This window comes from Aspergillus puulaauensis, chromosome 8, assembly GCF_016861865.1.
Source record: "Aspergillus puulaauensis MK2 DNA, chromosome 8, nearly complete sequence".
NCBI lineage: Eukaryota > Fungi > Ascomycota > Eurotiomycetes > Eurotiales > Aspergillaceae > Aspergillus > Aspergillus puulaauensis.
In genome coordinates this window covers 1,783,677-1,809,446 of record NC_054864.1, presented here as the reverse complement: position 1 = coordinate 1,809,446, position 25,770 = coordinate 1,783,677, and the positions used below count along the sequence as shown (strand labels likewise).

Here is a 25,770-nt window from a genome sequence, read left to right as displayed (position 1 = left end):
GGACGTGAATTTAATGCGGAGTATCACTATTGACCACTATAATCGATTTCTCGCCCCTTCGGACCACATACCTGAGTAATCATTTGTTGCTAGAGAGGGTTCCGGATCGGGCAAGGAGGGTAGGGCTCAGTTCGCTAAGCGAGGCGGTGAGTGAGTCCCGCGCGGTTGGCCACAACCAGAAAAAGTTCCACTAATGGAGGAGTTTTGAGATACGACCAGCAACCCACGACGACCACGACAAGCCCTCGGTTGATCCCAGTCCGACACAATGGTGCGTATATTCAGGCTTTATTGTGCTCCTGATGTTATGAGATAGAGCGAGAGATGAAAAGGCTCTATTTTGTTCGAAGGGAAAGGCTGTATGCTGACCGGATTCTTCGTGATATAGGCGATCAAGCACAACAACCAGATTCAGAATCACCGTGAGTGGCACCCGACGATCGAGAATAGGAGATTGGTTTCCTTTCGAACGAATGCGATTAGGAATTGCGATGGATGAAGGGATCTTTTGGACAGTCGGGTTTACTGATGGGTTTCATAGACTTCCACAAGGACTGGCAGCGTCGTGTCCGCGTGCACTTCGAGCAGGTACGCAGTTTTCGATTATCTCTCCGGCGAATCCGTGTCGGATAAACAGTCTAGATGATGGAATTTTATCGAGACGAATTTATTACCCGGCAATTATGAGTTCGATGAACTGACAGGATTTTTCTTTGGAATACAGGCCGGTCGCAAGCACAGCCGTCGTGAGGCCCGTCTCGCAAAGGCCGCCGCCGTTGCCCCTCGCCCCGTTGACAAGCTGCGTCCCGTTGTGCGGTGCCCTACCGTCAAGTACAACCGCCGTGTCCGTGCCGGTCGTGGTTTCACTCTTGCTGAGCTAAAGGTAAAAAAATCTGCAAACATGGTGGACTGAGCGGCATTTCTCTGTAGATGAAATTGGAAGCTTATGTATATCTTTTTTTTGCAACCAACAGGAAGCCGGTATCCCCAAGAAGCTCGCTCCTACCATTGGTATTTCCGTTGACCACCGCCGCAACAACTACTCTAAGGAGTCTCTCGTCGCCAATGTCGCCCGCCTCAAGGACTACAAGGCTCGCCTGATCCTCTTCCCCCGCAAGAGCGGTCAATTCAAGAAGCTCGACTCGTCCGCTGACGAGGTCAACGCCGCCAAGGCTGCCTTCGCCGCTGAGGGCCAGACCCAGGGCTACACCACAAACGTTGGCTCTCTCCTACCCATCAAGAACGCTACTGCTGAGGAAGCCATTACTGAGGTCAAGCGCGACGACCTCCCCAAGGGTGAGGAGGCTGCATACCGCCGTCTGCGGGAAGCCCGCAGCGAGGCCCGCTACAAGGGTATCCGGGAGAAGCGTGCTAAGGCCAAGGCTGAGGAGGAGTCTGCCGCTAAGAAATAAATTCCGTGTACCTAGACAATTATGCGCTCAAAAATTCTCAGCTAATGATGAATCTGGTCGTCGATTTTCACATTGGGGATTATTCTACTCCTATATCCTACATACCAAGTGTACTGTTGCATGGCGTGGGATTGGCTGGCGTCCCGATTCTCCTCTACTTACCTCAATTTTCCTCCTTTTTCTATCCCCTTTGTCCTTAACCAGAGATAAAAAAGGTGCTTCTGAACTACCCTGAATGAAATGCAAATGTCTGAATTCTGTGTCCCAACCTCCTGTATGGCTTTAAGACATGCGCACTGCGTTCCCTTTCAAAACGACAGTGTATGTAGGCTCTTCAGAATGTGAGCATTATTCAACATCAAGATTGATACGTAGCTGTCTACGACTTAAAAAAGACGAATTGATCATGGAGCACGTAGTCTCATAAATCTAACCCAGACCATGCATATTCTGTCTTTCATCCTTCCCAAATAAGACGTTCAGCACACAAGTTGTAGCTTTTACGATGGCTTGGCCATCAGAGCCGCCCGCGGATCCTGCATGGGGCTTGGTGTTTTCGCTCAACATCGTCTCGAAGAGCTTCTTTGCTTCCTGTTCCACTTTCTCACTTGAGCCACCGTCGAATCCTGAAGTCGATACGCATATAGTGGGCACTAGCTCCGGCTCGCCGCTCCACTCGTCAATGGTCAGTTCGCATAGAAGGAGAGCTTCAAGAGATTTCTGTTTCGACTCAAAAATCATGGACGTGCGCTGGAGGTGAGGAAGTATTCGTCGTATATCTGAGGTAGTGATGATCCCTGTGTTTCTCAGGTGAAGATGATCAAGCTTCTTAGACTTTCCAAAATGGGTAGATTTGTTGCGACTAGGGATTAGGTAGGAGTGTTGGTCCGCTATTTCAGCCCATATTTGACCACGCGATACTAGAGCCTCCCAGTAGCGATTAATACCCCAACAAAGCCCAAGGACGTCTAATTTTAGAAGGCGATTTTCCAGCCGTTTGTTCAGCCATTGCTGGAGATAGTCGTGGGGTCTTTCGTCAACCTCTGCCGATAAGGATACTAGAGACTGCATATCTAGGTTTGTTTCATAGGAAACCGATATCTTGTAAATGTTGGGAGGAAATGGGCGAGGTGCGGACAGTACGATCTGATGCCTTTCGGTAAAACGGCCCGACTCCAAAGCGGAGGTGGTGTTCGACGTCGACGTGATTTTCAAGGGTGCGAGTCCAGACAAGTATGAGTCTGTATACGTGTTATGGTCAAGAGCAAAAGGATTCAGTTCTAGACGAGGACGACGTGGCTTTAGTGGACGCTTCGTGCCAAACGGTAGTAATGTCGATATAAGGGATGAAATTGGGTTATCGTTGAAATGTAGATTCGCCGAGTTAGCATGAGACGGACCGGTAGATACCAAAAGAGAACTTCCGAGTCATTAGTTTTGGTAGATCAATGGCAATACAAGCGCTCACCTTAAATCGTTCAGGTAGGGTTCAATATCTTCTCCTTGTTGCTGAAGTTTCTCGCAAAGACCCTCCAGTTTGACGATATCTTGGTTGAAAGACTCAAGGTCGGCCGAAAGCTCTCTCCTGACCCTCCTTTTTTTGACAACCGATTCAGGAAAAAGAGAATCATTCATAGTCGCAACATGTTCCGTTAAGTCTTTTGGCTCAGTACCATAATCTACAGTCCTAAGCTTAGACGGACTGTTCTCCAGATCCCCTGTTGCTCGTCGTTTCGCCCATTTCCCATGTTGTATACTAGGACTGCTGCTAAATAACCCTTTGGGTCTCCCAGGTGGCGGCTGCAGGCCTAATTGGGTCGGTGTTGGGGGTAGATCAGGTTCATCGAATCCGTCATGCAAGGAAGGGCCCTCTATATCCCCACTCAAGTCTCCTGTTGCGCTGCCCAACTCAGACGCCAGCTGGTCTTCCGGTGTATTTTCCACGCTCGCCTGCATCCTAGTTTCTTGCGACGCTGTTGGAGATTGAAATAATAAATCCGAAGCGCTTATTCTTTTTGACACGCGCCTCGGGGGTGCAGCAAACGCCGCCAGTCCACTGGATCGCCGATTGAAGAGGGCGAGAGGGGATTGTTGACTCTGATCGAGGGAGTCTACTGGGCTTTGTGTCAACGTGATTGAGGGTCTGAGGGCTTTTCTGTCCCGCAACCCAAAAGCCCTCGTTTCAGCCGCCGTTTGCTGGTCATCCTTGCGCGCGGGGTTTCTCGTTGGAGACCTACTCAAGGCGCGTTCCAGAATTTCGGGATGTGATCGCGCCAGACTCGCCTTTGTGGGCGCTTGAAAGGAGGGTCTCGACGGGGAACGTCGTTGGGCTGCATTTCTTGGGGGGGGCTCCATTTGCGACGCGTCAGTGACTGTTGAGCTGCTGTTGTTGATATTATTTGTGCTCTATATCAAGCGACCATTGTTGTTGTTCCGCATAGAGCGAGAAGGTGGTGACAAATATCCCGAGGCTAGAGGGCGATACACATTATACAGTACGTATATATAATCAATTGTGCTGTGAATTTCTCTCCAGCTATCAAAACCCACCCGAACAAAATGCCTGTGATAGGATCAAAAACAAATGCTGGCACGTGACTTAACGCTATGTTTGCACTGTTTGCAGTAATTGCCGATGCTCGGAGAAATGCCGTCTCAAAGGATTCCAAGGCAATAATGACGATATCCTTCCTTCTTTTAGATCGTTCAATACTCTTGTGCAGCATCATGGAGGCCCATGCATTGGTCCGTATCCGAAATTTGCTCTCGAAATCATTCACAAGTTCGTCGCTCTCCTACATTAGAACGTCACTCGCCCAGAACATTAGGCAACACCTCGGCACACCATCTCCGCGCCGGCTTTCTCAGCACCATGCGAACTCAGATTCAAGCCGTACCGACACTTCCCAGGCCTACCCACTCTCCGGATACTACTCGGATATCCTCTCCGCTCGCTCCTCGTCCCGTGGACAGGCTACCACTTCTCCCTCTGCACCACAGCAGAAACCGGAGGCGCCACCCGAAAATACAGACCAACAATCACAAACGCCTGAGGAAAAGATGGCAATTGTTTTTGGCACGCGGCTAGCCGGCCCTGGTCGGTCCTCTCGCTATGATCCTGGGGCGAGTGCTCCGTGGAAGACCATAAATGGGGTACCGATTCCTCCTCGGCCTGAGGAACCTGATAACTGCTGTATGAGCGGCTGCGTGCACTGTGTGTGGGATGATTATCGGGATGAAATGGAAGAATGGGCCGCATTACTGGCTCAAGCAAAGGCCAAGAGCAGCAAACCCAAGTCCCCCAAAGTTATTTCGGGCGCCATTCCGAGAACACCTGCCGGCGAGCCGGCCAGTATGAGCATGGATGATGATGGCGGTGGGAGCGAAACTAACTGGTCAATACCCGGATCCGATGAAGATTTGTTTTCCGATATTCCTGTTGGTATCAGGGAGTTTATGAAGACAGAGAAGAGATTGAAAGAGATCCATCGGCAGGAAACCAGCAGTGTTTGAGCCACACATGGGGGACTTTTGTTGGATGGAAATTGATTGCCATTATAATGATTCCGATGCCCGTGATTTTGTATATAAGTGATAGATCTAGATATAGAGAGATGTATATAGTTTCAGTACGTACTCCGTACAAAAATGAAGAGACCGCTGCCCGCACCTCGGATCGACTCCACGTGACCCATGCTCGTGATCACCATCTCCGAAACCTTAATCTCACATATGGTGTATCGATAAGCTGATAACAATCCTCCGGGAGTTCTTCCGTTCCGATCACAGCTCTGCCAAGCTTTATCAATAATTAAAATTAGAAGACCAAGAGCCTCATCAGCCACAAATATAACCAGCAGCCAGAAAAGCGAGAGGCAAAAAACAAGGCAATAGGAGGAAAATGTCTCTTCCAAATGCTGACACAGATATTATCCTCAACAAGGCCAACATCGCGCTTGCTCGCAGTCAACGCCTCGTTGCATCCTGGCTACCCTCCGAGATCACAGCTGACCAGGGCAATGTGAAAAACGATAGCGAAGTCCAAAGGGAGGAGGACAAAATATTTACAGCTGTTCCCGAGACGTAAGTTCCGCTGGTATTCCCTACCTGTACCTTTTATTGTCTTTTCTTCAAGCTAGCAGGTGGGTAGACAAGTATGCTTGACTAACTGGGTTTCGCAATGCTTAGACTTGGTCTCGGGGCGCCCTTACCCACAAAAGCTGCAGACGGCAGTTGGAACCGCACTGAGCTCGATTCCAATGATAAATTACGGAAGCAGCTTCTAGGGAGGAATTACAAGAAAGTTATGGCAGAGAAAGCGCGGCAGAAGACCAGTGATACGGGCCCTGTGCCATCAGCGATGAAGAACTCTGCCTCAAAGGGATCAGTCAGTCACCAACGAGGCGCTGGTGGTGCAGACGTGGACGATGCTGATGAAGATGATGACGAGGGCCGGGCTGCATTGATTGGGCGGAAAATGTCGTCAAGGAAGAGAAAACCCGAGAGTGATCCCATCCCAACGAAGCAGCCGGAGGATGCAAATAACGAATTGAAAAATGAGGATAGTGAGAGGCCAAGTGAGGGTAAAGTAGCCGGCCTATATCAGCGGCAAAAGTCAAATAGGAGGGGAAAGGCGACGAGCTTTTTGGATGAAATTCTCGCTGAGCGATCGAAGAAGCGGAAGAAGCGGTAATCGCGTGTTTTCGGTCAATGAAATTGTTCTTCAAACTTGCAATATACCCCAATGTGATCGTCTACCAACAAGAAACTCCAAAACTGCCATGCTATCTGTGTACGTATCTAATTGGCTAAGACACAAGACCCAAGAGCAATGTCCATCCCATAATACCCCACCGAGTGAAGCCCTAAAATCCCTTGCACTGTCCTCCAAGCGCACAAGTGTGAGACCGCTGGAGTAATTGAGGAAATAAGCTTTATGAACTCAAATGATGTGACAAGATGGTGGCGCATAATCCAACACATATAAGATGTCTGCTGCGTTCAGGCTTATTGGGCAAGAAATGATATAAAGAAAGCAAAAATCGACGGCCAAAAGAAATAAAAATAATAATGCAGCTCTTTTGAGCAGAACAATGGTAGATTGGAAACCCGCCCCCCTCACCCCCAAAAACCCGCGCCTTGAAATAACACGATCGGTCCAAATCATATAAAAATGCCATGCTCCAGGGTATGTAATAATAAGTATAAGAAATTGCTTTGGATGGTCTTTCTTTTTCTTTCCGCCCCGAAGAATGCAAAATGAAGCAAAGCTACCAAAAAAATAAACAATTACCCTCTCGCGCGGTCATTCTCCCGCGGGAAACATATTAGGAGTAATCACTGCTTACTCAAGACGCTTGCGCTTTCGATCGTCTACTGCATGCTGATCCTCGTCGGGCCTTTCGGCCGTATCAGCTGGGTTGAGGAGAGAATGTACATTGCTGGCCATGCTTGATCGGCGCGTAGCAGGTAGAGAAGATTCATGTCGAGGAAATCTAGGCCCACCAAATCCCCAACCGTTATCTGCCGGGCCCTGTTGATCGGGATTTAGAGGCGGGGTAGCATGGCGCGAGATGTCTTGGAAGCGGCGTGGCGCTCCCATCTCATACTGGGCTAGTACATCTCGAACTTGCTGATCACTTGAGGTCGGTGTGCGATGGGGTGATGGCGGCCAAGCAGACGGGCCCTGTGAGGATGACTGGTTTGGGGGAAATGGGGAAATACCAGGTGGTGGCCAGCCATGTTGACGGATGTCTGCTGAGGTATGTCGGCGCGCAAGGTTGGGGCCCGGAGGCGAGGATGCGGATGAAAGAGGGTGCGGAACTGGTGGTTGAGGAGTAACTATGGATGGGACCTGGGGGCGGCTGTAGTTGGGGGAGTTATTTGCTGCGCCAATTGAGCCATAACGACGGGGCGAGGCAGACAAATGCGGGGGTACCGGTGGCCGGATCATATTCGGTCGAGAGTCCATCATAGATAGTCGTCGGCTATCATCTTGCGGCATTTGCCGGGGGGACAGAGGGGGCCCTGGGTCGACCGCGACGGTCGGTACGGGGGGCTGTCGCACAGATAAATACATATCTGAGGGATGTTCGAGAGTTCGAACGGTGTCCAAATGCTTTTCCAATTCTGCTTGCATACTAGTCACTGTTATGCATTAGAAACATTAGGAACCAACCGCCCAGGCTTCAAAAAATGAGGGGTATTCATACCATCTCGGTACAGTAGACTTTCGCGATCAGGGATCATTCCGTGTAAAAAGCGAGATATTGAATGATTCCACTGACGGTATAATCGATTAGCGGAGTCGCTCAAGACTTTGAACCTTGGAAATGTAGCATAATCTCACATGGTAACACCTGCTAATGCTCTCAGCCATAGCCTGGCACCTAGCATTTAGTGCTGCATTTCCGTCTTCGGCCCGACTGAGACGATTATGCATATCAAAGAGCATATGCTCAAAGTTTATCAATCGTGCTTCAGTGGAATCTGGAATCGGCTCCGCCGGCGTGCCGGGTTGAGAAGCGGCCGACTTGTGGCCAGGGAACGAGTCTCGATGAATCAATGCATGGCGCGACGCCCGTCGCTTGATTTCTCGTAGTCCAACTAAGTCGCCACGTTTAAAATTCCCGTTGCCGTGCTTAAATTCCCAGAGTGCAGAGTCGGGGGATCCGGTGTGGAAGACATCGCTCACTAAGTACCGCATGATTTTAGTATAGCTGGAGTGAATTCATGCGCGGCTGGACAGCATACCTTTGTGGAAACCATACATATTCAGCTGCCTCACGAAAGAAGAAATGTTGGTGTGCTTGAAATACTGGCTGGAGTAATGGTTAGTGATTGCTTGTAGATCAGGGAGGCCTAGGATGGGCGAAGAACGAACGCGAGGACTTTGGAGAATTCGGAGGTAGGAGACATGACGAAGCTATCATTGGTACTGGACCAGGATATCAGATGCTGGATGCTTTGGTCCTCCAGCATGCTAGTACGAAAGCATTAGCAAAACCTCGATTTCTTCAGAAGAAAACAGAGCTAGAAAACCATACTTGTAAAGCTTGTGAATGAAGGCTGTCTGCACAACCTTAGGTTGTTGGGCCGCGGCCGCGGCACCGATAGCCTGGCCTGGAGTCGCATGGTTATTCGAATTTCCAGCTTCGGGAGAACCATTGGAACCCGTCATGCTATTTGCGCCCGTTCGATCATTATCGGGAGTGCTGTGGACCGGGCGTACGGCGCCTGTAGTGGCGGTCGATGGCGGCGGAGTTACCTCCATAGGGTCGCTCGTTGATGTGCCGGATGACAAAACAGATGACGAGAGAACGGGGAGCCTGCGTGTTCTGCCCGGTGCATCTGTAGCTCCAGAAGCGACTGTCTTTCCTGATGGAAGATCAGCGAGACTGTGCATCTCGCGCGGCGGAACAGGGGGTAATGGGCGACGACGGCCGCACGCCGCAGGCGGGGGAAGGGAACCTAGGACAGGACGGCGAAATTTTATTTTTTTTTCTCGGTCCGAAAGCTGCTGAGAGGGAGGTCAAGATGAGGAGAAGTTAATGGGGAAGTGAGGAAGAGGAGAACAAACGGGAGAATCTATTGACGAAAAAGGCAGCGAACGTGAGGAGAAGTTCTCCGTCAACAGAGCTGATAATCACCAGGAGTGTCTGGGCCAAGCAGGCGCTGATCAACACCCAAGTAGTGTCTCCGCTTCCCGAGTCATGGCGAGTTCAAATAATCAATTGGCGTCTGACTTTAAAAGGGTTCCGGTCTTTCAACTGTTTCACCAATGAGATGCGCTTCCTGTGCGCTCCTTATCCTTTTGCAGAAACGTCTCGTACAGTCGCGCCAATATCCGGATCGCAGGCCCGCCTGGATGCGTTTCCTTCGAGCGCAAGTTCGTGATTGTGTGGTCTGCGTGGCTCGCCCTGGAGCCGGGAATAATGCGATAAAAGGTCTGCAACGAAGAGGAACTTTGGAAAATCAATGTCCCAATCGTGCAGAATTAGTAAACGGCCGCAGGCTAAAAAGTTATTATAAATATCGGATTTGCAGAAGCCTGCTAGTTGTCGAAAGTTAATACCTTCTGCATCCCATGGACATGGGGGTGCAAAGGTCAGGCTGGTTTACTGCTAGCCTGAATAGAACAGGTTATCTTCTTCCACGGAAAGATATTTATGATGGCTGATGGTTGTAATCTGAGAATATATATGATGTATAACAGCAAAAATCAGGAACAGTGGGAGAAACAGCGTAACGTAGCACACATACCAGTATTTATTTAACTTTCAAGCCTCTATCACAGAGGAAAGAGGGCAGCATTGCACTGACTTGGATGATTGAGTACTAAAATGTACTTGAAGGGTTCTGCATCAGCATGTATGTAATATATACTATTCTGTATTTTCCTGGTTTATTCATGGATTATTCCTTTTTAACAGAGTATGTATTTATTTTCATTAATATTTAACTACTCAGAAGGGTCTCTTTCCTGAAGTTGGTCTCATCCAACCAGAGTAGCAATTAGTAAATGTGCTGCGTGCGCCCACCAACAACAGTGCGGAGGAAATCACATTAATCCTCCTGACTAGATAGTGACGGTATTGGTATACTTCCTGGCTGTCTTGAATCCTCAAAGGACCATACTCGCGTACCTGTGGCATCGATCATCGATACAAACCTGGAATTGCCTGTCAATATACGATAAGTATCATTAAAGAGTGAAGCCCCATAGGAGGGATCCCGCGGCAGACCAAGGTTCATGTTGCGGGAAGCATAGAGAGGTGTCTCAGAGTTTGGATTAGAGATCCAGATGTTTCTTTTGCCATCGTCGTTTCTAATCCAGTAGAGAATGTCCTTGTCAACAGTCGTAATGCACAAGGGGCGAGCTATTTGATGTGCTAATAGTGTGTGTACACAAATATTCTCGGTTTTGGGGTGGTAAGTGATAGGCAAAATGTGCTCGTGAGCAGAGGTTCTTAATGCGGGCCGCGCATAGAGGATTGCCATGCTGTTTTTACAGTCACCCTGCAAGTCATATTCTACCCCGACATCTAACCATTGACAGCATTGTGGGAGGCCCAACTCCAAAGTATAGGAGCGTGTTGGTGAGGCATCCCCATTTTGATGCAGTTTATAATTCACAACATGCAGACGAGGGGGGCATTGCGATATGCCCTCACTATCGCATTGTTGCCCAAGAGAAATTGTCGTCAAGAGTTCAGGGGAAGAGCTCAGCCCCACAAATGCTTGATCTTGAATATGCTGAAGGGTATGCGTTCTTCCCGAGTGCAGGTCATAATGTATAACCGCGTTACCCTCCCCGCTCTCTAGGCAGAGATTCTTGAAGCAAATAGCAACTCTAAAGCCGCCTATGACAAAAAGAGATATATTCGTATTGGGGAGTCGAACAGTGTGCGTGCCCTCTGTTTGGAGTTCCCAAGCATGGCAATAGCTGCCACATATCAGCCGTTATTCCTGCGCGCCGTTTGTGGCTCAACAATAAGGTAGAAATGGGGGACAAATGTGTGCCAACTAACCCACGAGTACTAAGAGCGGCCACAATAAACTCCGATATTCGGAGTTTCTCTAATCTTTCGCGATTCATTGTGCAAAAACGCTGTGCTTTCTGGGTGCATAGGCTATAGACCACGATTGTGGTATCACCATCAGTTAACCAGGCATATCGCCCATCCGAGTAATCAAGACTTAATATCTCCTGACCTGTCGCAAACGGTAGATTTATTCGAAACTCCGCAAGCGGATTGCCATTCACCAGGCGACGCCTCCGCCTTGAGTAATGGACCAGAGTAGATTTGAAGTCACCACCGAGACTTATAAATGACCCCCCCATGTACAGGCGGAGGAGGATACTGCAGGCTGACTTCGAAGACAGCACATGATACCATCTTCTTGAGACTCTCCGGAGAAGGTGTGCGTCGCTTAGGCTGAGGTATTTAATGATTTGCACGGCGATTTCCAGAGGCAGTGCGCCGAGGATATCTTTCTGAAAAGATCTTTCGTTAATGCGTGTTTTCACATCCCGCCATTCATAAGGGCCCAATTGGTCTATTATCTGGTGGTATGCTGTGCGTCGAGCTGATGCATCTAGCTGCTTGAAATGAGCGATAAACCCGGGTACATCAAGATCCATGATCTTTTTTGTGGGGGTTGGAGAAAGATACGATGAACAACCCAGACTGTTGTATGGTGATTGTGTCGAATCATCATCACAGAATGGTAGAGAGGAACGAAATTATTGCGTTGAATACATGTCGCTAACGCCCCTTTCGGCAGATATGGCTGGGTGGATGGAAGCCTCGATGAGTCGATTAGAAGTGTGTGGGAAATTGGAAGTGGAAGAGAATGAGATTAGACCTCGGCCGATTCGACGGAGAAATACGGTAAGTTCCCGCGGAAAGGCCAGCAGAACAAACCAAATTTGGGCTTTATATATATACATCGACAAAGTATCATAATTTTATTTAATGCTAGAGAAATTTATGACGGAGAAAATAACAATGGAATACATTGACAATAGGAAATGGTAACCAAGGAAAAGAACGATATACAAAATCTCAATGCTCTCTATTACAGATTCTCCTTATCCTTGGCTCAAACAAGCTCAACTCTCCATTAAATCTCCTCTGCCCATTGTTCCGGTGTAACTGGACCCATTAATCTATGGGCAGCAGGACTCCGTTAGCGTCACGTCTAGGCAAATACAACATACCGTCCTGCCTCGGCTCATCCCTTTCCAATCAATTTCTGCGTAACACCCGGTTCACCAGAGAAAAAAAGAAACGAAGGAGGCATAGGAGGTTTAAAAGGGATTCCAGCGGAGCTTAGATACCGAGAGTGAATTCAACGCCCACGTCGATTTCGCGGGCCATCTTAACAACCTTGGAGAACTGAACGGATTTCTCCGCAGCATTCTGAAGGTCCTCGATGGAAAAGATCTTGAGGCCAGATTCGTTGATCTGCCAGGAATTCACGTCAGCCAGAGTTTTCCTTAAGCTTGCAATTATGCATGCAGCTGTTGTCAACATACCAGCTTGTGAGCTTGCTCCATGTTGGTGCCTTGCAACCGGGCAACGATAGGAGTGCGCAGGCCCATTTCCTGCACAACATTGATCAAGCCCTGGGCGATGGCATCGCAGCGGACAATACCGCCAAAGATGTTGACGAAGATAGCCGACACCTTGGGATCGCTGGTTATGAGCTCGAAAGCAGACTTGATGGCAGCCGGGGTGGCACCACCACCAACGTCAAGGAAGTTGGCGGGGCTGCCGCCGTTCAGCTTGATAATATCCATGGTAGCCATAGCGAGACCAGCACCGTTGACTGTACACATAGTTAGCATCGTCGGGACAAACGAATCTCCCGTCAGAACGCACCCAAGCATCCAATATCTCCATCAAGCTTAATGAAGTTTAGACCATGCCTATGCCGCGAATTAGTGTGTCTACCCTTCGATCATGTATACGAGCAAAATAATCAAGCAGACATACTCTGCAGCCTTGACCTCGTCAGCGTCCTCCTGCGTGGTGTCTCTCCACGAGAAAATTTCCTTCTGGCGAAACTCGGCGTTTTCATCGAAGCCCAACTTGGCGTCCATGGCCAGAACTTGGTGATCGGAAGTTTCGGACAGCGGGTTGATTTCAATCTGAGTGGCATCGGTCTCCATAAAAGCCTTGTAGAGGCTCTGAATGGTCTTCCGAGCATCATCGACACATTGTTCGGAGAAGCCGAGCTCGTTTGCGATCTTGGTTGCGATGGCATCCGTCACGCCAACATTGATATCGATAGCAGTCGTGATGATCGCCTCGGGGTTCTCCTTAGCAACGGCCTCAATGTCCATGCCACCCTGAGACGAGGCGACAATGACGGGTGCCTGGGACTGGCGGTCCATGAGGACAGCAAGGTAAAATTCACGACGAGCAAACTTGCGTTCAACAATGAAAACAGAGTTGCAAAGACGACCGGCGGCACCGGTTTGCTTGGTAATGAGTTTCTGTCCGATCATCTGGCCAGCAAACATTCTGGCTTCAGTAGGACTGTAGATGGGACACGGCGATGAGCTGGGAAGACAGAGCTGGGGTAGCAGGAATAGACTCACGAGTAAATCACGCGAACACCACCCTTGAGACCGTTGTCAAAGTGGCCCTTTCCACGACCACCGGCAAGGACCTGAGCCTTGATGACCATATCATCATTACCTGCAGGGGTCGCATCTCAGTAAAGCGCGTCAAGGCGTTGACGGAGGGTGTGATATATACCGAGTGACTTGGCAACTTTCTCGGCCTCCTCAGCAGAGCGAGCAACTTCACCCTTTGGCACACCCACACCATACTATTTTAAATAATACGGTCAGTTGAGTATTGAAGATAGTTGAACAAGCGCGCTGGGCGGACTATCCACGTACTGATTTGAGCAAGTTGGCGGAAAGGTATTCGTGAATGGAAAGGTTTCTTTGTTGCTGAGCCAAGCGGGATTGCATAGGCGAACCCTGAAATCGATTGCACGTCAATTAGATCGCGTTCTCATATGAAAGGCAATGAATGATGGGGCCGCCGTTCAGGGATCCTACCGTCGCAGCTCTGAGAGCCGCAGCAACTGGCCGGCCGCGGGCAAGCTTGAACATGGTGGAAGGAGAGAATAAAAAAGGTAAAGAAAATGAGAGGAGAGATTTATAGGATGCGAAGGTGTAATTGAGAGCAAAGAATGACCTCCGACTGTCAGCAATAAGGAAAGCTTGGTTGTAGTTGACGGGTAACAGCTTGCTTTTGAGCGGATGCGCTTCGGGATGATATTGTCTCGTTAGTTAACTTAGTTTTCTTCGGGATGACTAAACTGGTTGCTACGGGCCGCCGTATCACTTCCCGACGCGAATATCTCCGAACTTCATCAGGATAACCAGAGACTTACCGGCCATTGAAGGCCAAAGAGATTCGACGTTTCGACGACGCTGGCGACTTGGTGCGCTCTTACCTGACAGTGAATAAGTTATGAGCGTGATGGAACTTGCTCCCGCAAAAACACGTTCATGCGATAATGCTTTTCCTGCGGTATAGGCAACGGCAAATACTTTAAACGGGGCCGTGGCGCGCATCCATGTTCGATTATTAGGTACAATTTGATATGACATCTAGGGAGTTTGAGAAATTGCTAAATCTTGGGGTCGTTGGTGGAATGACCCTTGATTATTTCCGAATGCCTCCAAACAAATTCAACCCCATCCAGAGCGACGTGTCGAGATCCATGATGCCTGGAACTAACGCTATATATAATGGCTAGTTTTTGAGAGCCTTCTTCAACGTGCTCAAACCAAACATCCTCATCATTGCGGCATGTGTGAGACCTGTCCAAGCCCATCCACCCATCAGGAACCAGATCAACCAGCTCTTGTTCCCCTCCCAAATCCAACTCTTTCGTCCTCGTGCCCAGGGCCAAATCCAACGCCACGGCGCAGCTCCGTATAGAACCTGTGTGACGACACTCTGGGCATAGGCAGTATGAGACATCGCGCCATCTTGACTGTGGGAAACGCGACGCGTATATTGATCTTCAATTGGAGCATAGATGGAGTTGGGCGCCAGGGTTCGCTTTACGCGTGCAATACGCGATTCAACACCACCAGTAACGACAGTAGTGACATTCACACTGACAGCTTATCGTTAGTCGACACGTCCGAAGCAAAAGGTATTTTTGCTCACCCGAACGGAGCTAGCTCAACTCTTAAGGTGTCGCTGTAGGAATGTAAAGCGGCCTTTGATGCATTGTATATTGATCCAAACACATAGGGAATAACCTAGATGAAGCAGAAACGATAAATTCAGTCTGTTCATTCAACTGCATTATTTGATAACTTTAGTAGTAGGGCGGTTTTGTACTCACCCCGGCGACTGACCCGATTTGTATTATAGTACCCTTTGCCTGCACGAGTAACGGGACAAACGTTTTGCAGATGTAAACAACAGAGAAGAAGTTGACCTCGAACGTGGCGCGCACGTCAGAGAGATTGACCTCTGTGGCAGGGACCGTATAATCTATTATCCTGTGAGCAACATATACCACCGCCCACAGTTCATGTTGGGAAACACACTGCGACCTCTAAGAGAGAATTAGCACCACATGGTTCTCCCTCAATAGGATGGACATCAACATACGCATTATTCACTAGATAGTCTAGCCCTTTATCACCTAATCTCTTTTCAATTTCTAAAAAGCACAGCTGGACGCTCTCTTCATCATCCACAGTCAAACTCAACGTTTCGATCCCTAAAGTTGCCAGATCATCCAGCGATTTTGCATCTCGAGCTGTTGCAAATACGCGCAAGCCGTGTTTTTGGAACTCGCGACAAAGAGCATTCCCTATTCCCCCAGGGGCGCAGCTGTGTTCAAAGTAGACAAGGTTTAGTGACAGTCAACTGGAGTGACCCATAAAGGTCACCGGCTACTTACCCTGTGATTAGCACTGATTTCCGCTTGTCGTCGTTGGCCGACATTATAGTTAGACCTGAAGTTGATTGATGTTATCTGAGAACAGGGCCGACTGTTGAGTTTAGCAGATACTATTTTGTTGCTGATAAACTTGAGCCTCGGTATAATAGTGCTGAGCGCATGGTCAATCTGCTGGACACAAGCGCCTCCTGTCCCTGTTTTAGTAGGTGCGCAGTGCCGCCTTAAACAGATGCCTAGGTAGTAAGATAATAAGTGGTGGTGGTATATTCATGGTATATTCATGGTATTTTATTTATTATTTTTACTACAAGATTCTTCCTGCTAAAAAAAAAGAAGGGAGAAAGAAAAACAAAGCATACTGCCAACTCAGGGGATGGTGCTCTCTGTACATCCTACTAGTACCTAGGCACATAGAACCTTGAACAGATAGAGACCTAAACCATACCGCGCAAAGACAGTGGATGAAAATCGCTTGTTCTACTATGTATATACCAGTCGTCTAGGTGGGTATCGACATGACGGCGAAAAAATTGAACACGTGGTGTATCTACAAACACACTCTCCCCTTGGGTGGCTAGTATGAACGTGCGGCACACCCGTGCAGATCAACCATCTCGCCTGTCGTCATTTTGTACCTGCGATTATCAAGGCACCGGCCCCTCTCCTCCACTTCCACGCCTTATGGCAGCCCATAACCACGCATGCCTTTTACAAAGGCGCTAAAGCCAACCCTCTTAGATTGACGGAATAGTGATTCCAACTCCGCAGTATCCATCTATCTAGGTACCGGTCGTCCGAAACCGGTCCCCATACAATTTTGGAGCGTTTGATGTTTGATTTGCAGGCCCCGATTCTAGCGGACCCCAGCCTGGTGGGGGTGTATCTAGCTGCGTACTGTCGTTAAGAGTCATTGAGACCTTTCACTACCGAAGCCCCACCCCTGTCTCTGACTAGGAAAACCGACTCAGTGCCAGCCTTACTTGTTCCTTCCACTACATGGTTCTCATGAGAGACGAGGGACCAGGCAGCCACCTTTGAACCACGAACAATAGAAGGACAATGCTTGAAGAGGCGCACAACCCAAATCATCAGCCTGCTACCAAATCATATTATGATGCGTCTCGATCTCCCACAACCTCCGAGGCATCTGAGACACCCCGTTGCGGATGGCTATCGTACCCCAACTGTTGAGGATACAGAGAAAATCTTGTCGAAAACACTCTCGGTCAACGATCGGGAGGGTGTATCACTTCAGCCAACAGGCTCCCGTGTGCGGGAGGCACACTCCTCAGCTCTCGAATCTACACATCCTCCTGTATGCCGGACATACAATGAAGCCGACAAGACCCCATCCGGGTATATACCTGAACCCACTGGTGGCAAGCTCGACTGGAAAAGACGGATACGGCACTTCACCTGGGCATTTTTCACTCTGACGATGGCCACAGGCGGGATTGCCAATGTCATATATAGCAGTACATCTACCCGGAATATGCCGTCCCATTATAGATATTCAGTTGCTGACAGCAAGATAGTCCCTTACAGATTTCGGGGTTTGGACACAATTGGCATCATCTTTTTCCTCGCAAATATCGTATTCTATATTGCAATCTGGGGTGTACTCCTTACTCGGTTTTACTTGTTTCCGTATACTTTCAAAGTATCTCTTTTGCATCCCACAGAGTCATTGTTTGTTCCTGCATCGGTAGTTTCGTTTGGGACCATTCTGATTAATGTTTCGCAATATGGAACGGATAATACAGGACCATGGCTCACAAACGTCGTTCATGTTTTGTTTTGGGTCGATTCTGCCTTGGCCGTTATTTCGTCGGCCGGAATTTATCTTCTCTTGTGGGTCATGTGGTGAAGTTATTCTAGGTGAACAGATTTAAGGCTAACTATAGATATGTAGATGGTCTACGCAGACGTTTACTATAGCGCAAATGACGCCAATCTGGATTTTTCCAGCCTATCCTATGTTGATAATTGGACCCCATGCCGGACTTTTGAGTGCCAAGTTGGAGCCCTCTCGAGCATTGCCGATAATTGTTGGAGGCACAACAATCCAAGGAGTGGGATTCCTAGTCTCGCTGATGGTTTATTCGGCATTCATATACCGATTGATGTCTCAAAAACTACCGAAAGAAAATATTCGACCTGGAATGTTTGTTTCTGTAGGTCCGAGTGCTTTCACAGTTGCTGGTATTGTAAATATGGCTGCTCAGGCTAGCAGGTCTTTTCCGGACGATTTCATGGGCGATGGGATTTTGGCAGCGAATGTCATGAAGATCATTGTGAACTTTGCCTCCCTATGGCTATGGGGGTACGTGCTTATAACAATACGACCTGTTACAGGATCAGGGCTAACATCTTTAAGCCTAGCACTGTTTTTTTTCTTCATCGCTAGCTTTGCGCACTTATCGGCCATAGGTCCTGGTCGAATGGTCTTCACAATGGCATGGTTTTCGTTTGTTTTCCCGAATACTGCTTTGATAACATCAACATTCGCCATTGGCAATGCGTTTTCCTGCAAGCCAATTTTGATCATCGGTTGCGCCATGGTCATTCCTCTCTTGCTGATGTATGCCTTTGTTGTTTATATGATGGTCCGCGCTATCATCCTCCGACATATCCTTTGGCCGCAAAAGGGAGAAGACAAAGACGAAGGTGGGTTTGAAATCAAAGAGATGAAGCCAGGCGCGCTCGGTGAAGATACTACTCCTGTGTAGGAGGCTGCCTTTAGTTACTTCCTGCGTTATGACGCACAAAACTTGCGCCTTTAATTAGGCCTCTTTCCCGTCTTGAATTTTGCATATAACTCCCGAAAATATAGAGAAAATAGATTCAAAAATAAAACAGACTAAGATGACGTTGTATACCTATACCCCGAGGCACGGGTTGTACAGTACGTCGTATACAGAGTGACGGCAGGAATCGGCATACTCCGATGCCAGGGCTCGCAGACCCCACTGCAAGTTTGGAACGGTCCAATCCATATCCATGATGCCGCTACCACATGGATCCTGATCTGGGGCGCGATAGCTAGTTTTTTTCTTCTTTTTTCTTTTTCCTTTCCCCCCCCCCCTTGTCTTTCTTTTCTCTTCCTTCTCGTGCGCTGCCTTTTGCTTGTCCTGTTATTGCGAATTTTCCCTCCAAGTCTACTTTACTCTGCTGCCCGCGAGTACTCATAACCCAGATCAGTTCAGTGCACAACTTTGATCTATCCTTTGTTCTTATCGTGATATCCGGAGGACGCTTATCGCCCAAGATGCTGCAAAAGGTCTATGTCACGTACAACCAGGTATGTGCATTGGGGTTGCATGAGACTTATGATGTGTTGCTCTGCAAGCCACAATTCGTGCTTGCCGGGTTAAACTGCAAATGTCTGCGGGGCCCTGATCTACCCACGCCGAACAGCTTTAAACTGTCGTCTAACACATTAGGTCTTCTTGTAGGTCCACAAGCTATGTCAATCTTCTGCTGACCAGATCCTCAATGCGTTCCACCCAAACTTGATGATTGCTATTGGTGGTGGTGGCTATGTTCCTGCTCGCATTCTCCGGTACGTCGAACGAAATTCAACCTAGACGACAGGAGTAGTCTGACCGGCGCCTGTTCTTTTCACTAGCTCGTTCCTCAAGCGCTCTGGCGAACCGAACATCCCGATCCAGGCTATCGGGCTTTCACTTTACGAGGATCTAGGCCGCGGCGACCCGGAAGAGGTCCCTGGTACAAAGGTTACCCGAACACAATGGTTGGATATGAGCTCTCTAGAAATGGCCAACCTAATTGGGAAGAACATTCTCATTGTCGATGAGGTTGATGACACGCGGACGACTCTGGAATACGCTGTCCGCGAACTGCAGAAGGATGTTGAGATTGCGCAGAAGCAACTTGGGCGGGAAGGCGAGAAGACGAACTTTTTCGTGTTTGTGCTACACGTATGTGTTTCCCCCGCATGCGAAGAAATCATACGAGGAATTGCGAGGCTCACAACGTTAATAGAACAAGGACAAGTCAAAGAAGGGACAGCTGCCCACAGACATGATGGAGTCTGGCCGGTACCATGCCGCCGTCACAACTGAAGATGTTTGGATCTGCTATCCTTGGGAAGCTAAGTACGATATCCGTTTCTTTCGCTATGTCTATAGGTTCGAAATACTAACTAGTCTTCTCATAAGGGATATTGAGGAGCACGATGCGCTAGCTAAGGCAAACCCTCTTGTTTAAGCTGCACCCCACTATCAGGCCTTATTTTCTACAGCGCTCCCTTCTACCTCCAAATGCGCAATTCCTACCACCGACGCATGGGGTCCTGACTTAGCCCGCGAGTGCTTCTATCTTGGCTTCGAGAGTTTGACGATACAGCACGTTATTTTACGAAGATGTTTTGATGATATTTGATAGATAAAAGCAACCCTAATCGACGATTTGCCTACTTAAATAGACATTTTTTGCTCTTTGTTCTTGCTCCTTGAAGTTCTATGAGCCCCGCGCCGTAGGCACAATGACGCAAGCCATAAAACGAAATTCGCTAGCCAATTTCTCGAGAGGAACGGCGTACGAATCCAATGGCATTTACAGAACAAAACCATCCCTTAAAAACAAACTCCCGTGCCATTGTATTATATTTTACAAAATCACCAAATCCCCTTTCCCGTCTCTCTTCCCAAATCACCACCAAAGTTGCGAATCAATTAAAGATTATAAGGCAGCGTAAATTTCGTGGATTTAATCGACGTCAACGTTCACGCGGCGCAGTTCAGCTTTAGCCTGTTCAATTTCACCTTGCAGCTCCTCGTGTGCCTCGGGCACATCGTGGAAAGTGAAGATGGCTAGACCCAGGCGGCCGAGAAGGTAGCATCCGAAAGATATTAGAGCATAGAAAGGGAGCTAAATGAAAGACGCAGAGCAGGATATATGTTAGCTGGAGTTCTGGGATGGAGAAGGGTTGGTGGAGTGGAAGAAAAGGTGGACGTACGACGGGGATGATTTCTTGCTGGACAGTCTCGTTAAGCGGAACGAGACCGAGATAAAGAGATAGGTAGAGCTAGGACTTTGGTTAGCTGTCGTTTGGAAGAAAGGGGATGAGCCGGTATAACGTACAGAGGATACAAGCAGGAGCACAGAGAGCGTCTGCTGGGCGCGCGTCATTGTGAGGGCCGTTGCTGCTTTGGTGGCTATTAAACGGATTGCGTGGATTTGTACACCGGATTAATGACGGCGAGGGGAAATTGCGCCAAAATTTGTAGTGGTGTCTGGGAATGCAAGTTATATTTAAATGAGGGACTGGGGAATTGAGGAGGTCCTCAAATTGAAGTGGACAAACAGTCCATTGACCGCGGAGGTGACTGTATGGACCGTGTAATATAAATTACCTCAAAGTGCTCTCCACGCCATGGCGCTTATGAAGCTGCTCTCAATGCGATATACTAAAATAACTCCAATTAAGCTCAAAAAAAAAAAAAAAAAAAAAAAAAAAAACATATGATAATGAGCCTCTATTTCTATTACAATACCTAGCCTACTATTGCACTAAAAATTATTAGATAATCCTCATGGATTTAATACACTTACTTATACATTAACCGTACAGCTTTACGGGCGCTAAAAATCGGCCTGTTTGTCGCCTCAGGCTACAATGGCCCCATCTAACTATCGTGCTTTGAAGCTTCTCGGTTTCTCATCCCTCTATTATCAGCATCCTTTGTCGCTCTTTAGGGCCTATATCATCCTACGACACTCTATAGAACAGGGCGCAAACAGACACGCCGATTTTATAGATCGATCCTACTAGAACCGGCATCTTACCCCTTGCAAGGCGACTGACGGGTAGCTAGTCCACTATACCACCGATAGCTTGCGGATCAGTTTCTTTTTTTTTTGTACTCCTCAGGATAGTGCAAGTGGGAAAATGAACAGCAATAACCATGAAGTCGCAAACCAAAGCCCGTTGTATGAGGTCCGAGACTCTCGGGCCCAGGATATAGAAGGGGTGCTGTGTCCCTCGCTCCCCGAAATATTCCTAGAATCGGCACAATTACCTCCGGCAACAGAACCACCCGACATGGCAGTGTTGTCATTACATGAGCAAGGAACTCTTCTGCATTCTGTGGAAGATACGTTGAAAGAAGCAGAGCTGGACAGCGGCACGGCAAACTTCAAGGATGTGCCGGGAGTTTTATTGAAGCTCTGGCATGGCCAATCCGAGTACTTGACACAAGCCACCGAAGCTCTGGCAAATGGGAGCAGGAACCGTCAGTATAGCTTTTCAATTCATACCAGCTTACATTTCTCACTGGCTCTTAGCTTCTCTTCGTCCTGTGTATGGCCAAACGGGCATTTTGAACTTTTTCCTTGAGCTTATAGCTTCGAAAGAAACCATCGAAAGCAGCCTTATTCTCCATTGTCTAAGGCTGATTGGAAACTCATGCGCTGACACAGGTAATGACTGGATTTACCCGAAGAATACATGTAACTTACCATCTCTAGATGAGAATCGAGCTACTGTGGTGAAGGACAATTATACATTTGCCATCTTACGGCAATTACAGCGGCCGGAACTCATAAAAGTCGTGATACCTGTTATATATAACTTATGTGTCGACTTTGGTATATGCCCCTTGTCCCAGATGTATTGTCATGACTGACTAAATCTAGAGCCCGCTCAGGCCCAGTTGGCGGCAAACAAGATAGTGTATATTCTTTTGAAGTTAGTCAAAGATGATGCGTTCCAGGGAAATGACACTTTGCTTGACTATGTTTACGAGCTTTTAGAGCTAGTGGGTGAACAAGGTACGTATACTCCTACCATGTTTTATTGCTCGCTAACGGTATAATTCTTAGACCAAGGCATCGCTAACTCCCCGGATGGAACTATCTCACTTCTGGTAGCGTCTGCACTGAAAAATGAGTCCGAACAAGCTCTATCCCAATATTGTTGTCTCGCAAACTGCATGGCGACATATTTAAACAACAATAGATTCCAGGACATCTGCATATCAAAACGCATAGTTCCCGACATAGTATCAGTACTCAAAAAATCACTGTTTTTCAACACCCCAACCTCAAGTGACGATGCGAAGGCTCTCATACAGTCACAACTGAAAATCAACCAGGCGTTAGCAGAATTATCAGCGTCGCCGCTTTTTGCGGAGATGTACCACTTAGATGACCCCTTGTCACAAACGCTCAAATCGTGGTTGAGCAGCTCAGAAGACCAACTCCAAATATGCGCCTGCATTATGCTCGGTAATCTGGCTCGATCCGACGATATATGTGTGACAATGGTTAAGGAGCTGCAAATCCACGAAGAACTGATAGCTGTTCTCAACAGCAACGCTGGAGGGGCAACTCTGCACTCGGCACTCGGCTTCCTCAAGAACCTGGCAATTGCTGGTGACAACAAGATCTCTATAGGCGAGGCTGGGATTATACCAGCTATCGCGCGACTCTGGAACTACGAAACTGCCCCCCAGGTTCAACTCGCAGCAACTAGCCTCGCCCGACTGTTGGTCAACTATTCCATGGAGAATATCAGTCGGTTACTGCAGCCCGCTACAACCTCTGCAGGAGTGAATGAAAATGACGGTGAACGAACGTACTTGTCGTTACTCCTTGCACTATTCGAAAGATCCGACTCGACCCCTATATTGACTGAAATCGGACGCATAACAGCATCCCTTTGTCGCACAATCATTCCCAAATATAAGGCTGGTGAACAGAGCGACTTCTCTGTTGATTCCCTTCTCGACCGTCTATTTACCCATCATGAGGGCATAGCATCCCCGCTTGGTGCTATGATAACGCAGACCCAATGGCCTGTTGTCCGGAGCGAGGGGTGGTTTGCTCTTGCACTTTTGGCGTCTACCAAGACCGGTGCTGAAGCAGTTATAAATGGCCTGCAAAAAATTGACGGGTTCTCATTGATTGAACAGACTCTGAGTGTTGAAGAGCCCGCTTCAGATAAGGAGGCGGGTAAATACCAATGGCGCAAAGACCGGGACAACATTGTCGTTCTCGTGCAAGAGTTACTAAAGAATAAGGTACGCTGGTTTAATTTTACTGCGTGACTCATTGTGCTCAACTACGGAAAACTAATTGTTCGCCCTTCTGCAGCCCGACACTGTTGACGGGTCTTGGAACTCCAGGGTCCAGGATTTAATAAGCCAATATGTCTCGAAGTATCTCAAACGGGATTAATGACTGGCTCTCCAGGCTACTCCCTAGCTGGGATTATGTCTTTTCAACTGAAAATATGCTCATACACACAAATTTCTGGCTTGAGATTGGACTGGCAACGAGAGGACTCCTTGAGAGTTGCACACTTTGGCTTAGGTAAAAGGCGGGGTTTGGCCCAGTAGGCCATTTATTTATTTACTGTTATATCTATAGTAGGATGTCTGGTTGTCTGCGGGCAGACCCTCTCTAGAGCATATGACCGATATCTCCAGAGCACATCTGTATCGTCAAGGCTCTCTGAACCACGATCAGGCCCGTAGTGAGCGGCTAGACCCTTTCCATCGATTATGATATCTTGCGCTACACGACCCTCATTTCTAGGTGTCTTCAAGCCCGTTTCCCGCATGCCACCATTGTACATAAACGAAAGAACAGGATTAGCGTCGCTGCTCATAAAACAGAAAAAGTTTGTGCTGATAGAATCCGTCGGGTTAGTCCAAAGAGGAAATTTGTAACGATATAGATCGCCCAAATCAAGATGGTGTAGAAAAGAATAATGTTGCTGAGCTTTAACGATCCAGTCTCCCATGTCTGGGCCATTTTCCGAGTAGATAGACATGCCAATCGGGGTATGATTAAACATTTCGTCATCAGAAGGAAGCCAGCGATGGCCTTCGGATGGAGGTGAAAATCCTTTAGGGGTCCGAAAATTTGCAGGCCCTCTCCAGCGGGGCAAGGTTGAAGCACGCCAGCTGTCGTGGTCAACGGATCGCACAGGCTGTAGCTCAGGACGATATGGGAGAGCAACTGGTTGACGATTATGGAGATACTTAAGAGCCCCGTCGTTGACCACGTTGGCCGAAACAATCAGCGAGTCAGGATGATTCAATTTTGTTTGGACCATCGTCGGGACGGTATGGTTTTCTAGGAATACGATGTCACCATCGATCCAAACGAACATTGTGTTCCCGTCTCCAACAACTGTTTCGACAAAGGGGTCGCTGCTTTCCAATACCGAATAGGACGAGATTCCATCAACGATAGATGAGAGCCATCCAAGGCTCCCGGTGTGGTTTGTCTGTGGCATAAAAACCACTCGGTCAAGGAACCCTCCGTTGGAAGCAAGGTTTCTCTTGAGTTAGATCAGCAATTTGTTCTACAAACGGGGGATTAGGTGCTCACCCGCAAGTAGCAGTCCAGGATTTCCGTCCGACGGTGGTGGTGAAATGGTACCAGTGCAGCAATTTCGATGTTCTTCGGTTTACTGAAGTGTCTTGGGCTCTGTGAAAAGGCGTAGAAGAGAGCAGGGGAGCTTCCATGGACAAACAGCGGAAGCATTCCAAGACTCAGAAGCGAGAAGTCGGGGAAACAGACACGGACAAAGATTACTAGCACGCAGCTATAGCTTACAGCACACCAAAAAACCAAACCAGTCCAAGATTGACACTGTGAACGGTCGGTGACCATGTTTGTTTCAACATCTGATTCAACATCGCGGAAGCGACCCATTATGTATCATCCGCTCAGCTCACCGGGGAAACTTTATAACAGGAGATTCAAGTGTGCGCACTGTGTTTGCAGAGCGCATGACTTTATTTAACATGTCATAATGGGAGGCGGGAGCATAAAACAGCTGATGAAAATGCTCTACTTGTTTCCGCTTGCAGATGTTTTAGATGTAATAGCCTGGAAAATGTTTATATGTAGCTCCATCGCTGCAGTC

At 48.2% G+C, this 25,770-nt stretch overlaps 13 protein-coding genes across 13 annotated transcripts; 6 read left to right on the top strand and 7 right to left on the bottom strand.

Annotated features, from left to right (window-relative positions):
* Positions 1-268: 268 nt before the first annotated feature.
* RPL13 (60S ribosomal protein eL13) lies at positions 269-1,412 on the top strand (the record flags this gene model as incomplete). Its single annotated transcript, XM_041696974.1, has 5 exons — positions 269-271; positions 389-422; positions 542-588; positions 725-883; positions 975-1,412. The coding sequence occupies 5 exons, from the start codon at positions 269-271 to the stop codon at positions 1,410-1,412; spliced, it is 681 nt and encodes a 226-aa protein (XP_041562551.1).
* Positions 1,413-1,841: 429 nt separating this feature from the next.
* APUU_80667S (uncharacterized protein) lies at positions 1,842-3,767 on the bottom strand (the record flags this gene model as incomplete). The annotated part of the gene is made up of 2 exons (XM_041696973.1): positions 1,842-2,832; positions 2,881-3,767. The coding sequence occupies 2 exons, from the start codon at positions 3,765-3,767 to the stop codon at positions 1,842-1,844; spliced, it is 1,878 nt and encodes a 625-aa protein (XP_041562550.1).
* A 321-nt stretch (positions 3,768-4,088) lies between these two features.
* Positions 4,089-4,925, top strand: APUU_80666A (uncharacterized protein; the record flags this gene model as incomplete). The annotated part of the gene is made up of 1 exon (XM_041696972.1): positions 4,089-4,925. One exon carries the CDS (start codon positions 4,089-4,091, stop codon positions 4,923-4,925), a length of 837 nt encoding a protein of 278 aa, XP_041562549.1.
* Positions 4,926-5,313: 388 nt separating this feature from the next.
* On the top strand, positions 5,314-6,105 carry APUU_80665A (DUF3245 domain-containing protein; the record flags this gene model as incomplete). The annotated part of the gene is made up of 2 exons (XM_041696971.1): positions 5,314-5,495; positions 5,601-6,105. 2 exons carry the CDS (start codon positions 5,314-5,316, stop codon positions 6,103-6,105), a joined length of 687 nt encoding a protein of 228 aa, XP_041562548.1.
* Positions 6,106-6,756: 651 nt separating this feature from the next.
* APUU_80664S (uncharacterized protein) lies at positions 6,757-8,817 on the bottom strand (the record flags this gene model as incomplete). The annotated part of the gene is made up of 6 exons (XM_041696970.1): positions 6,757-7,559; positions 7,625-7,694; positions 7,762-8,105; positions 8,166-8,233; positions 8,296-8,394; positions 8,459-8,817. 6 exons carry the CDS (start codon positions 8,815-8,817, stop codon positions 6,757-6,759), a joined length of 1,743 nt encoding a protein of 580 aa, XP_041562547.1.
* Positions 8,818-9,977: 1,160 nt separating this feature from the next.
* APUU_80663S (F-box domain protein) lies at positions 9,978-11,556 on the bottom strand (the record flags this gene model as incomplete). Its single annotated transcript, XM_041696969.1, has 2 exons — positions 9,978-10,857; positions 10,943-11,556. 2 exons carry the CDS (start codon positions 11,554-11,556, stop codon positions 9,978-9,980), a joined length of 1,494 nt encoding a protein of 497 aa, XP_041562546.1.
* Positions 11,557-12,247: 691 nt separating this feature from the next.
* Positions 12,248-14,046, bottom strand: TCA9 (succinate--CoA ligase (GDP-forming) subunit beta; the record flags this gene model as incomplete). The annotated part of the gene is made up of 8 exons (XM_041696967.1): positions 12,248-12,382; positions 12,454-12,746; positions 12,800-12,846; positions 12,914-13,459; positions 13,522-13,621; positions 13,682-13,754; positions 13,828-13,911; positions 13,993-14,046. The coding sequence occupies 8 exons, from the start codon at positions 14,044-14,046 to the stop codon at positions 12,248-12,250; spliced, it is 1,332 nt and encodes a 443-aa protein (XP_041562545.1).
* Positions 14,047-14,695: 649 nt separating this feature from the next.
* APUU_80661S (SDR family oxidoreductase) lies at positions 14,696-15,910 on the bottom strand (the record flags this gene model as incomplete). Its single annotated transcript, XM_041696966.1, has 6 exons — positions 14,696-15,065; positions 15,119-15,213; positions 15,300-15,451; positions 15,508-15,515; positions 15,572-15,796; positions 15,867-15,910. The coding sequence occupies 6 exons, from the start codon at positions 15,908-15,910 to the stop codon at positions 14,696-14,698; spliced, it is 894 nt and encodes a 297-aa protein (XP_041562544.1).
* A 1,067-nt stretch (positions 15,911-16,977) lies between these two features.
* On the top strand, positions 16,978-18,595 carry APUU_80660A (putative C4-dicarboxylate transporter/malic acid transport protein; the record flags this gene model as incomplete). Its single annotated transcript, XM_041696965.1, has 4 exons — positions 16,978-17,341; positions 17,402-17,717; positions 17,779-18,189; positions 18,244-18,595. The coding sequence occupies 4 exons, from the start codon at positions 16,978-16,980 to the stop codon at positions 18,593-18,595; spliced, it is 1,443 nt and encodes a 480-aa protein (XP_041562543.1).
* Positions 18,596-19,134: 539 nt separating this feature from the next.
* HPT1 (xanthine phosphoribosyltransferase) lies at positions 19,135-20,096 on the top strand (the record flags this gene model as incomplete). The annotated part of the gene is made up of 5 exons (XM_041696964.1): positions 19,135-19,167; positions 19,322-19,428; positions 19,495-19,807; positions 19,872-19,984; positions 20,048-20,096. The coding sequence occupies 5 exons, from the start codon at positions 19,135-19,137 to the stop codon at positions 20,094-20,096; spliced, it is 615 nt and encodes a 204-aa protein (XP_041562542.1).
* Positions 20,097-20,597: 501 nt separating this feature from the next.
* APUU_80658S (dolichol-phosphate mannosyltransferase subunit 3) lies at positions 20,598-21,020 on the bottom strand (the record flags this gene model as incomplete). Its single annotated transcript, XM_041696963.1, has 3 exons — positions 20,598-20,759; positions 20,848-20,916; positions 20,973-21,020. 3 exons carry the CDS (start codon positions 21,018-21,020, stop codon positions 20,598-20,600), a joined length of 279 nt encoding a protein of 92 aa, XP_041562541.1.
* A 760-nt stretch (positions 21,021-21,780) lies between these two features.
* On the top strand, positions 21,781-24,068 carry APUU_80657A (putative GTP binding protein; the record flags this gene model as incomplete). The annotated part of the gene is made up of 6 exons (XM_041696962.1): positions 21,781-22,123; positions 22,176-22,310; positions 22,359-22,478; positions 22,527-22,661; positions 22,713-23,911; positions 23,985-24,068. The coding sequence occupies 6 exons, from the start codon at positions 21,781-21,783 to the stop codon at positions 24,066-24,068; spliced, it is 2,016 nt and encodes a 671-aa protein (XP_041562540.1).
* Positions 24,069-24,234: 166 nt separating this feature from the next.
* Positions 24,235-25,556, bottom strand: APUU_80656S (uncharacterized protein; the record flags this gene model as incomplete). The annotated part of the gene is made up of 2 exons (XM_041696961.1): positions 24,235-25,179; positions 25,230-25,556. The coding sequence occupies 2 exons, from the start codon at positions 25,554-25,556 to the stop codon at positions 24,235-24,237; spliced, it is 1,272 nt and encodes a 423-aa protein (XP_041562539.1).
* Positions 25,557-25,770: the final 214 nt, after the last annotated feature.